This window comes from Babylonia areolata, chromosome 18 (genome assembly GCF_041734735.1).
Source record: "Babylonia areolata isolate BAREFJ2019XMU chromosome 18, ASM4173473v1, whole genome shotgun sequence".
Lineage (NCBI taxonomy): Eukaryota > Metazoa > Mollusca > Gastropoda > Neogastropoda > Buccinidae > Babylonia > Babylonia areolata.
Window position 1 is genome coordinate 22,106,837 of NC_134893.1, and position 12,500 is coordinate 22,119,336.

Consider the following 12,500-nt stretch of genomic DNA (forward strand, 5'->3'; position numbering starts at 1 on the left):
TACGACTTCAAATTAATTTTTTAAAAAGAATGAGGCCAAATGCTCGCCGCTATATTCATACACCTCACACCACACAACACCGTACAGTTTCACAAAACAAACGACTCAAATCTGCTAAGTCCAAAGAAGGGGCCCACCCTACCGTCTTCATCTTGACCAAAGGACAGGATGTGCACGTCATAATCGCTGGTCAGGCCGTTGAAGCACACGTCATCCCCACACATGTTCAAATCCCGGTTTGTCCATCCTCCCCCTCTCTCCTCTTCTTCCAAGGAAAACAGTCGTCTGCGTATGAGTTTTGTTCCAGATTGTTTAGTTGTTTGAGTGAATGTGATTTGTTGACATGAAAAAGAATTTTTTTTAAATGTATAAAACAAACAAACAAACAAAAAACAAAAACCAATAGCGTTTAACATACATACAGTTTAATTATAAACATCTAACGCTGTCCCTACTATCGACAGAGTCTAAAGATAAACTTTTAACGCTCTCCATACGAACGACAAAGTCTTCTGATAAACTTTTAAATGAAGTTGTATGCTAACCAAATGAAGATGAGCGATATTGATATGATGAAAAATGCAAATGAGAAAATCAAAACAAAATTCAAAACAACAACAACAACTACAACAACAACAACAAAAAATGCAGGAAAACTGAGACTGAGTGTTAAGATTGGCAAAAGTATTCACGGATATTCCAGTGCTTATATTTGGTTGTGTCAAAATCAAGTACCATTGTAAATGTGATAACTTTGTTTTGCTGCTTGAATGCGTATCTGCATATTAGATTTGGATGACATATCATTCCAAAAACAAGCTAAATAATGAGACTGGATGTGAAAAGATCTACTCTTTGGTGAAGACAGACAGACAGACAGACAAGCAGACAGGCAGACAGACAGGCAGGCAGACAGAGACAGGCGAGCAGGCAGGCAGACAGAGACCAGAGAGAAACAGACAGAACCAGAGAGAGAGAAGGAGAGAGGGGAGGGAGAGACGGAGGAAGAGAGAAGAGAAGAGTGAGAGAGAGACAGAGACAAAGACTGTGAAGGAGGAGGAGACAGTTCGTGAGAAAGTGGCAGATGAAAAAGAGAGAGACACAGAAACAGAGAGACAGGCACAGAAAGAGAGAGACAGAGACAGAGAGAGTCAGAGAGACAGAGAAGAGAGAGAGACAGAGGCAAGGCAAGGCAAGGAGTTTATTTCGTTTGCCCCCTGGGAGCATTGAAACATTACACACGTTCACCATCTACACACATCCAATAAATACAAAAAGAGGGATGTCAAAAACAAGAAGTTCAATTATTTAATATACAGAGACAGACAGACATAGAGAGAAAGAGAGAGACAGAGATGGTCAGACAGGCAGGCAGCAGACAGAGCCGAAAGAGTCGTGGCACACCACCGCCTCACCCAGACACGTAGTCCCCGTAGATGTAGCGGCCTTCCAGCGCCGGGCTCTCACAGCCCCTGTAGAACTGTCCGCCAGTCACCGACTTGCCCACCGAATGCGGGTAGCTGTGCACAGGTAGTTCCTCGTTGTCTGCAACACACACACACACACACACACACACACACACACACACACACACACACACGCACACACGCACGCACACACACGCACACACACACGCACACACACACGCACACGTATATACACAAACATACAAACACACACACACACACACACACACTCTCTCTCTCTCTCTCTCTCTCTCTCTCTCTCTCACACACACACACACACACACACACACACACACACACACACACACACACACGCACACACACACACACACACACACACACACACACACACACACACACACACACACACAGAGTTGGCGCACTGAAAATGAACCCATGTCAACAAAGGGGTTGCAAAATTCTGTAGAAGAAATCCACATTGATAGGCACACACACAAAAGATTGTATGCACTCAAGACCTGACTAAGCGCGTTGGGTTATGCTGCTGATCAAGCATCTGCCTGGCAGATGTGGTGTAGCGTACATGGATTAGTCCGACCGCAGTGGTGCCTCCTTGAAAAACAAAACAAAACACCAAAAAAACCTGAAACTGAAAGGGTCAAAGCGCTGGACATTCAATCTGAGGGTCCAAGGTTCGAATCTCGGTAACGGCGCCTGGTGGGTAAAAGGTGGAGATTTTTTCCCGATCTCCCAGGTCAACATATGTATAGACCAGACCTGCTCGTGCCTGAACCCCCTTCGTGTGTTTACGCAACCAGAAGATCAAATACGCACGTTTAAGATCCTGTAATCTTTGTCAACCTTCGATGGTTTATGGAAAGAAGAATATACCCAGCATGCACACCCCAAGGAAACGGAGTATGGCTGCCCACATGGCGGGGTAAAAGCGGTTATACATGCAAAAGCCCACTCGTGCACATGCGAGTGAGCGTGAAGTTGCAGCTCACGAACGAAGAAGTCTCTTTTCTATGATCAACACTAGGCGCTGTTTAGCTACCATGGGTTGGTCTTTTGAATTCTGCCTGTAACAACATTGTTGGAAGGTGGGCCGCTGAAAAAGTGTATTAATCATTTTGATCAAAGCAAGTAAACTTTGTCGAAATTAATATGTTCTAAACTTTGACAAAACATGTTTGAACATATTACAAAATGATGTAGATCAGTGTACATGTTTATAGAAATCATGGATAACTAGCTGTACTTCGTATGCTCCTGTGTGTATTCTTATGTAAAACATTTACATGAGATAATGGTTGAAAATGTAGAAAGGGGTGATGATTATTTTCACAAAGAGTCATTGATTTGAATAAAGATATAAACCTCCGTTGTAATGGATCTCTTATCAAGATAGTTCTGTCAACTTCAAATGTCACTTTCGCCTTCATGTCATTTTCACCATCATGTCCGCTTTGCTATGAACTGTAATTAAACTATTACATTTTTGGTTTGATTAAACCTACATAAAATATCAAAGTGTAGCTTTGGGAACATGCCTTTCTCGAATTTTTGATTCTGCAAATATCGGAAAAAAAAATCCTCAGAATGACGCTTAGTGCGCCCTCCGTGGCAACGCATGATTATTTTCCCCCCTCACCTATGGGCAGGTGGCACGTGTCCTCGTCAAAGCAGGCGAAGCCCTCCTTGGGCCTCCACCCGTAGTTGGCTCCCGCCCTCAGCTCGTCCACCTCCTCGTGGGCGTTCTGCCCCACGTCCCCACACAGCACCCGCCCCGCCCCCTCTCCTGGCGGGGCCAATCAATCAATCATTCAATTAGTCAGACAACCAATTAGTCAATCTGAAATTGAAACCGAAACATAAATGCTAACAATAACAATACTAATGATAATAATAATGATGATGATAATAACCGTCATTATCAGAGAAAAAGAAGACTGTGCATTCGTGTAGCGCTTTCACCGCGTCTCTAAGCGCATTCAACAATACATGTGGTATGAACAGCACACAGGATTAACTATATCAGTATAACATCACTCACAACACACACCATCTCCCACCTCCCACCAGCCCACCCTGCCACACTCACACACACACACACACACACACACGGCACAAAGACGGTCAACGGGAGGAAAGTCACCTGTCTCCCTGTTGCCAGGGTCCACCCCACACCTCCAGATGTTCCGGACACCGAGGGCAAAGATTTCGGGCCGTGCCCCCTGCTCGTGCAGGAAGGGGTTGTCCGGGGGAATGGTGTAGGGCAGGTCGGGGCGACTGTCCACGTCAAGACGGAGCACTTTGCCCAGCAGGGTCCGTCTGGAAGTGTAAAGGATTAATTAAGGTCCCCCAAGCATTTACGGCCATCGGGGTGAACTGATCTGACGGGCGCAATAGCCGTGTGGATAAACTTTGACTTACTTGACTTATTCCTCTTGATTCCGTGGGGAACATAGGGCCGCAACAACACTCCTCCAACGCACCCGGCTCTGGCTGGTCCTCTTCAGTTCGGCCCACGTCATTCCGGCCGCCCTTGTCTCTGCCTCAATGCTTCTCCGCCAGGTCTGCTTCGGACGGCCAACTTTCCTTTTCCCCTGTGGGTTCCAATCAAGAGCCTGTCTTGTGATGTTTGTTGCAGGCTTGCGTAGTGTGTGGCCTATCCATCCCCATTTCCGTTTCTTGATTTCCGTCTCCAGTGGGGTCTGTTTTGCCATGTTCCAAAGTTCTTCATTGGAGACACCCTCTGGCCATCTGATGTTCAGGATGTTTCTTAGACATCTGTTGGTGAATGTCTGAAGCTTGTGGGTGCTGGTCTTTGTCACTCTCCACGTCTCTGAGCCATAGAGTAGAACCGACTTCACGTTGGTGTTAAAAATCCGGATCTTGTTGCGGATTGAGAGGGCTGTCGATCTCCAGATTGGTCGAAGGGTGTTGAAGGCGTGTCTTGCTTTGTTGATACGGCTCTTGATGTCTTCGTCCGTCCCCCCGTCTTTGCTGACAACACTGCCTAGGTAGACAAACTTGTCAACCTCCTTGATGTTCTCTTGATGTAGTTGCACTGGATCTTGCTTCTTGTTGTTGACCCTCATGACCTCTGTTTTCCCAATGTTGATTTGGAGTCCAGTCTTCTCAGCTTCTTCTGCCACACGACATAGTTTCTCCTGCGCATCTTGCTGCCTGTGGGAGAGAAGACTTATGTCATCTGCGAAGTCTAGGTCCTCCAGCTGTTTAGTGAAAGTCCACTGTATGCCTGTCATCCGATCTGCTGTAGACTGCCTCATGACCCAGTCAACCACCATCAGGAAAATGGTCGGTGAGAGCAAACAACCCTGACGGACGCCGGTTTGCACACTGAAAGGTTCCGTCAGTTTCCCGTCGTGGATCACTTGACAGGTGGCGTCTTCGTACATTTGCTGGATGATGGTTACAAACTTTGGTGGAAATCCATAGTGGTACATCAGTCTCCAGATGACATCTCGGTCGACACTGTCAAAAGCTTTTTGAAAGTCGACAAAGACTGTGTACAGGGGGGTCTGCCACTCCAGGGACTGCTCGATGATGATGCGCATGGTTGCGATGTGATCCGTGCACGAGCGATCTTGTCGGAAGCCTGCTTGTTCGTCCCGAAGTGTCTTGTCCAAAGCGTTCTTCAGTCTCTCAAGAATGATTCTGCTCAGTACCTTGCCCGGAATAGACAACAGCATGATTCCCCGCCAGCTGTTGCAGGATGAAAGGTCCCCTTTCTTTGGCAGCTTTACAAGATGTCCTCTTTTCCAGTCTTTTGGCACTCGCTCCTGTTCCCAGATCTTGCAAAGGAGAGGGTGCAGCATCTCAGTTGAAGTCTGGATGTCGGCCTTCAGAGCTTCAGGTGGAATTCCATCTGGGCCGGCTGCCTTTCCTGACTTGAGGGACTTGATGGCCTTGACGATCTCGGTCTTGTTGGGAGGGTTGGTGTTGATGTCGAGGAGCTTGGTAGGTGGCGGGATGTCTGGTGGGGCGGGTGGTGCTGGTCGGTTGAGCGTTTCTTTGAAATGCTCCGCCCATCTTGTTCTCTGCTGTTCTTCGCCAAGGATGGTGTTTCCGTCTTTGTCCTTGACGGGCCGGCTTGGGTTGCTGTTTTTCCCGGAGAGTGTCCTGGTGATCTCATACAGGCGCTTCATGTTCCGCTGACCTGCTGCACTCTCAGCTTCTGCTGTCAGTTCCTCGATGTAGGTTCTTTTATCTTTTCTCGCACTTCGCTTTACTTGTCGGTTCGCCTCCCAGTACTGTGCTTGTAGCTCATGTCTCTCGGCTTGATCTTGCGTGCAGTTGATCTGGTCTTTCAAATGCTTCCTCTCAGTGATGAGTGTCCAGGTGTCTGTTGATAGCCACTCTTTGTGCTTCCTCGTTTTCTTGCCCAGGACTGTTTTGCAAGTTGTTGTCCAGGTCTCTCGAAGGCTGTGCCAATGTTCTTCTATTGAGTCCTCTGGGAGTTGGGAAAGCACACTGAACTTGTTCCTCAATTCAATCTTGAACTCTTCTGCTTTGAGTTTCTCCTTCAAGCTGTGCACGTTGTACTTGTGCGATGGTCTTGCGGCCTGGTCGTTGTAGGCCTTCAGCTTGGTTTTGAGTGCTGCCACAACCAGGTGGTGATCCGATGCTGCGTCTGCGCCGCGCTTTACCCTGACGTCGTGCAGGCTTCGTCTCCACTTACGACCGATGGTGATGTGGTCGATCTGGTTCTCGGTCTTGCCGTCAGGGGAAACCCACGTGGTCTTATGGATGGTCTTGTGGGGAAACAAGGTGCCTCCAATGACCAGGTCATTGAAGGTGCAGAACTCTATGAAAAGTTCTCCATTCTCATTCTGTACTCCAGTGCCGTGTCTGCCCATGATGAGTTCTCTGTTTGTGTTGTCGGCGCCTACCTTGGCATTCAGGTCTCCCATGAGGATCTTCATATCTCTTTTGGGTGTCTTGTCTATGACTGCTTGGACTTGTTGGTAAAAATCATCTTTCTCTTTGATGACTGCCACGTTGGTAGGGGCGTAGCACTGAATGATGGTAACTTTCCTGCCCTTTGAATTGAAGCGTGCCGTGAGGATCCTTGGTGACATAGGCTCCCAGGACAGCAGTGCTCGTGTTGCTTCAGGTGTCATCAGCAACGCTACTCCATGGGTGTGGGGTTGGCCTTCTTCCTGTCCAGAGTGGATGATGGTGTCTCCACTCACTAGTTGCGTTCTTCCTGATCCTGTCCATCTTGTCTCACATAGGCCTAGAATCTTCAAGTTGTACCTTTGCATCTCACGACAGACTTGAGCTGTTTTGCCTGTCTCGTATAGGGTTCTGATGTTCCAGGTCCCTATCCTGGTTTTGGCCTTGGTCGTCAGAAGAGTTGTCGGCGCACTGGCTTCCCAAGGGCTTTCACCAGCTCGCGTCATGGGCTCTACCAGAGAGTACCCCTCCTGGACCAAGCAGTTCTCAGAGTTTGTTGTTGCAGTTTCTGTAACAGTCTTCTTTTTACAGAACCGGGTTGTTAGCCTAATTCAAACCCCCAACCTGGAGGACCGTGTGGATAAAGCGTTGAGCTTTCAATCTGAGGGTCCGCCCGGGTTCGAATCTCGGTGGATAAAGGGTGGGAGTTTTTCCCGATCAGCCAGGTTAACATGATTATGTACAGACCAACCTGCTAGTGCCTGAACCCCCTTCGTGTGTATACACACGCAGATCATCAAAGTCGCGCGTCAAAGATCCTGTGATCCACGTTAGTGTTCGGTGTGTCGTGGAGACAAGAAAATACCTAGCGTGCATCATCCACGACACAGTCATCGGCAAGTCGATTAAATCAGAAAAGGCACCACTGAACACCACCGAAGTGACCCAGCAGCAGTGCAGGGTCTCCTCTGGTGTGTGGCCTCCTGGCGACCTAACATCGATGGTTCCCTGTGGACTGCCGATGCTGGAACTGTGACGGACGAATCCGGGTGCGGCCGAGTATGGAGGAATCTATATGAGCGGTGTGGAAGTAATGCCACTGAAATAGTGCAGATGATGGGGTGAAAAAAAAGAAAAAAAAAGAAGAATATTTTGAACTCCACGGGGAAACTACGTATAGTTTGCTTATAGTCAAGAATATTCCTAACTCCACAGGAAACTACATTAACTTAGCTATATGCACAACTCTAAGCAAACTTGGCACCGCAGAGATTGCCTCATGCATCCTGGCCCTGATGTCCAACGCCCAACCCCCCCTTTGCCACCACGGTGCCTCCCTCAAAGACTCGCCAAGAAGGAGGTGGGCGGGGGTGGGTGGGATTGTGTGTGGGTGGGGGGGGGGGGCGGTTGAGGAGGTAATGAGTGGGAAAGTTGGGGTTGGGCTGGGATGGGGCGGGAGGGGGGGTGGGAGGGGGGGCAAGAGCCCGCGGGGAACCAGTGAGACAAGGAAAGACAAACAAGAAAATGAAACAAACACTGGAGCAAAAAATGCAAAAAAATAGATAAATGAATGAATAAACAACAGCAACAATAGTAACAACAACAACAACGCACACACACGCAAAGCCACACACACACACACACACACACACACACACACACACACATATATATATATATATATATAGACTGATAGATAAATAGATAGATACCGACTTGTTCTGCGCCAAATTGTAGGGATCACCGCCACCTCCTCCATCCCCAACGAACAGATACAGGTATCCATCATCCAGAAATAGTATCTGTAGACACATGTATCAAGCGTCTTCAGTTAACGGCTCTCTCTCCCTCCTTCCCTCCCCGCCTCCCTCCCTCTCTCTCTCACTCTCTCTCTTGTTGCTGCAATGTACTTTTTGGTAAGAGAGGAAAAGTATATTTTGGCGTGAGCGCAAGCGCGCGCATGCACACACGCACACACACACACACACACACACACACAGATTCGCCTGTTCCAAATCGCCAACTCTTTGATCGTGCCGCTTCTCTTAATTGCCTCTTGAGAATTTGACACTGTCCTGTTTGCCTATCCGCCATTTCCGCTCCACCTGTTCAGACTCCACTCTCTCTCAAAAACGCACACGCGTACACGCACACGCATGCAAACACACAGAGACACACTCAAACACACACATACACCCGGACACAATCAGGCACACAGGCACACACACACACACACACACACACATGTCCATGGATGAGTACTGAAATATGTTCATGGACAGATACCAAAGAATGCGATTTTTTTTTAACAAGAGGCGTGGACAGAGACGCGAAATATAAACTTGTGGAGAAGCTGAGAACAAAAGCTTGGAGAATAGAAGTCTCTCTCACAATTTTTGGACGGCAAGTTAAACCAGGCGTTATGGAAGAACTTGACACAGGCACATTAAGATCATCAGCATCTGCTCCTTAATGTTCAACAACCGGGAACTATCAAAAAGGCAAATACAGACAGTAATTCAATAAGATTAAGGCAGATTCTTACCTTATCAAACAGGATGAAACTGAACGCTTTTATAACTAAGTTCAGCAAAGATGTCAGATGCATATGTGGAGAACATATTTCTAGCAACCAATGTAATATTCGAATGTCAGAATCTAAAATGTTTTTTGCCAGACTTCACCAAAAGTTCTTTTGAATGTGTTATTAACAATTCCAATATATTATTTGTTATTGCAGAAGGTTTGCTGCATAGTCCTATAGGACATTTGTTATAGATGTTATAGTTGTTTGATGTTGGCGTTTATAACGTTTCCATTTTCCCTAGCGTTGTCTCTCCCTATTCACCCTCCACATATACACACTTTTACCCCTCCCCCTCTCACAACCTCTACCCCTACGGTTTTTTGTTTGTTTGTTTGTTGTTGTTGTTTTGGTTTTTTTTGTTGTTGTTGTTGTTGTTTGTTGTTGTTTTTTTCGTCTAATATCACTTCAAGTGGAAAGACGTTAAACTGAAGACAACATCACCAGTTCAGTGATAGGCGAATATGGAACTGGCGAAAAAGGAATATGGGAATCAGGGAGGACGCCCACGACCCCCACCCAACCCCCTCCACACACACACACTCATCGAGTCCACACACACACCCAGACACACGCACCCTCTCCAAACCACCCAACCAACCAACAAACAACAAAAAATTATTTCAAAGGGATCACCTCTCCCCCGTTGTGGTTGGGGTAGGGTTCCCCAATCTCCAGTAGAACTCTCTCGAAGGCTGAGTCCGCCTGGTGAGGGCTGGCAGCGGACACCCTCATCTCACTGACCCTGACCTTGTGGTCTAGAAAGGGGATGGCCAAATCCTCAGTGTTGTTCCACAGCCCCTCCTCAGAGTCGTCGCCAGTCAGCCGCATGGTGTAGAAAACGAAGAAGCGGCCGTTCTCGGAGAACCTGGGATGGAACGCCAGCCCCAGAAAGCCTCTCTCGTCACCGCGGGACCGACTCACCTTGCAGTAAGAAACGCCGGGAATGTAGGGTTTTGTTGTTGTTGTTTTTGTTTGTTTGTTTGTTTTTGTTTTTTTGTTTGTTTGTTGTTGTTGTTGTTGTTGTTTTTGTTTTGTTTTTTTAAAGAGTGGATGAGTGAGTACTTCGCTGATTATGTGCTGTGTTGTGTTGTATTCGTATTGCATTGTATTGTATTGTATTGTATTGCATTGCATCACGTCTCGTCACATGTTTTTCTGTTTGAAATTCGGGCTGCTCTCCCCATGATTTCGCAAGTGAGTGTGGAGTGATGGCCTAGAGGTAACGCGTCCGCCTAGGAAGCGAGAGAATCTGAGCGCGCTGGTTCGAATCACGGCTCAGCCGCCGATATTTTCTCCCCCTCCACTAGACCTTGAGTGGTGGTCTGGACTCTAGTCATTCGGATGAGACGATAAACCGAGGTCCCGTGTGCAGCATGCACTTAGCGCATGTAAAAGAACCCACGGCAACAAAAGGGTTGTTCCTGGCAAAATTATGTAGAAAAATCCACTTCGATAGGAAAAACAAATAAAACTGCACACAGGAAAAAAAAAACAAAAAAAAGGGTGGCGCTGTAGTGTAGCGACGCGCTCTCCCTGGGGAGAGCAGCCCGAATTTCACACAGAGAAATCTGTTGTGATAAAAAGAGAAATACAAATGGCTCAAGGTATGCACACACACACACACACACACACACACACACACACACACACACACACACACACACACACACACACACACACACACACAGTTCACGCATTTTTCGTGTCCTGGGCTCCGCTCCTTGCAGAAAGCACTGAGGAAAATACCAAGAACGGTAAAATATAAAAAAAATATCAACAACAGTAGGCTCTTCACGTCAATATATATATATATATATATATATGTGTGTGTGTGTGTGTGTGTGTGTGTGTGTGTGTGTGTGTGTGTGTGTGTGTGTGTGTGTGTGTGTGTGTGTGATATTGTATTCTTTTAAATTATTTTATTAGCTTATTCACTCACCTCATTCTGTGCCAGATTTGAATACGTTTATTTTTGCTTCTTTTATCTTTTCTTATATATAATATATATATATATATATATATATATATATATATATGTGTGTGTGTGTGTGTGTGTGTGTGTGTGTGTGTGTGTGTGTGTGTGTGTGTGTGTGTGTGTGTGTGTGTAATGAAAAATTTTTTAAAAATGCAAACATAGAAGAAGAAGAAGAAGAAAAAAAAAAGAGAATATTTTGCTTTTCATACTATCTCTCTTTGCCCAATTATCACATCAGTCAACACACTGACTTTTACACGTGATGAGATATCCAAAAAGGGAGTGGGCAGCAGACGCCCGTCTCTGGGGTAGAGGATGCGCACGACGCCTGGCTGTTCTGCCACAAACATCCTTCCGCTACCGTCCCCAGCATGCCTTGCGAACACGGGCGACGTCAGATTCTGCGCCACCGGCTCCAGACACAGGCATCCTTCCGTTGTTTGCTTCTGTTGTTGTAGCTCGCCGTTCAGAAATGAGCTGTGTGGTGTAAATGAATAAATGGACATGATTATAGATAGATAGATAGATAGACAGATAGATAGATAGATAGATAGATAGATAGATAGATAGATAGACAAACAAATAAATGAATGAATAAACAAATAGATAAGCAAATAGATATATAGATAGATAGATAAACAAACAAACAAACAAACAAATGAATGAATGAATAAACAAATTGATAAGTAGATAGATAGATAGATAGATAGATATACAAACAACCAAGCAAATAAATGAATGAATAAACAAATAGATAAGTCAATAAATGAATAAGTAAGTACATGAGTAAAGAAAGAAAGAAAAGAAAGAAAGATTGCACATTACTTGCTAACATTGATACGTACGATATATTCCAATAATTAAGAAATAAAATTATGTAAATGAATCTTACAATCAGTCGCCTCTATTGTACTATCATCGGTAACTGGATCTTGAACTTAAAGCCAATAAACAACAACAACAAAAATGCAAGCAGATGCTTTCAAAATGTCTCAACATTTCACAGGCAAAAAAGCCAAACAGAGAAATTGAGACAAAAATATCAAGCGAATTCTTGCTTAAGAATGCATGCACGCACGCATGAACTCAAACACGCACGCATGAACTCAAACACGCACGCACGCACGCACGCACGCACGCACGCACGCACCACACACACACACACACACACACACACACACACACACACACACGCACGCACGCACGCACGCCTTTTTGTACAGAAAAAAAATTTCGACAGGCAAAGGCAAAAAACACCACATGAACCTTGCAAACGCCATCAGCACGCCCCTTTTTCTACACATGAAAACATTATGTACAACAAGGACGATAAGAAATACTGACATGACCTATTGAACTCTATCAACGCCCCATCACCCCGACATTATACAAAGCCACAAACAAAACTGTAAATACACTCCATTTAACACTTGCGCCTGTCAAAGAACTAAAAAATGATTCAGGCAGTCAACAAAACAAACAAACAAAAATAAAAACTAACCTGGTCAGCAAATCCGGGTAGCAGTAGTCCACATCGACCAAGCCCACGTGCTGACAAAACAGGTCATCATACAGCAGGAGACTG

General features: G+C 45.9%; 1 protein-coding gene across 3 annotated transcripts in view; it reads right to left on the minus strand.

The window, feature by feature from the left end:
• Window positions 1–12,500, minus strand: part of LOC143292566 (HHIP-like protein 1) — a 27,031-nt gene that overhangs the window by 13,263 nt on the left and 1,268 nt on the right. For all 3 annotated transcript variants that reach the window (XM_076602982.1, XM_076602983.1, XM_076602981.1), the window contains exons 2-9: window positions 12,417–12,500; window positions 11,167–11,392; window positions 9,574–9,861; window positions 8,070–8,155; window positions 3,586–3,761; window positions 3,082–3,228; window positions 1,416–1,545; window positions 143–285 (exon numbers count right to left, since the gene is read on the minus strand). The exon at window positions 12,417–12,500 is cut by the window's right edge and continues 476 nt beyond it. In XM_076602982.1, coding sequence (XP_076459097.1) covers window positions 143–285; window positions 1,416–1,545; window positions 3,082–3,228; window positions 3,586–3,761; window positions 8,070–8,155; window positions 9,574–9,861; window positions 11,167–11,392; window positions 12,417–12,500 — 1,280 coding nt within the window. The remainder of the gene's footprint in view (window positions 1–142; window positions 286–1,415; window positions 1,546–3,081; window positions 3,229–3,585; window positions 3,762–8,069; window positions 8,156–9,573; window positions 9,862–11,166; window positions 11,393–12,416) is intronic.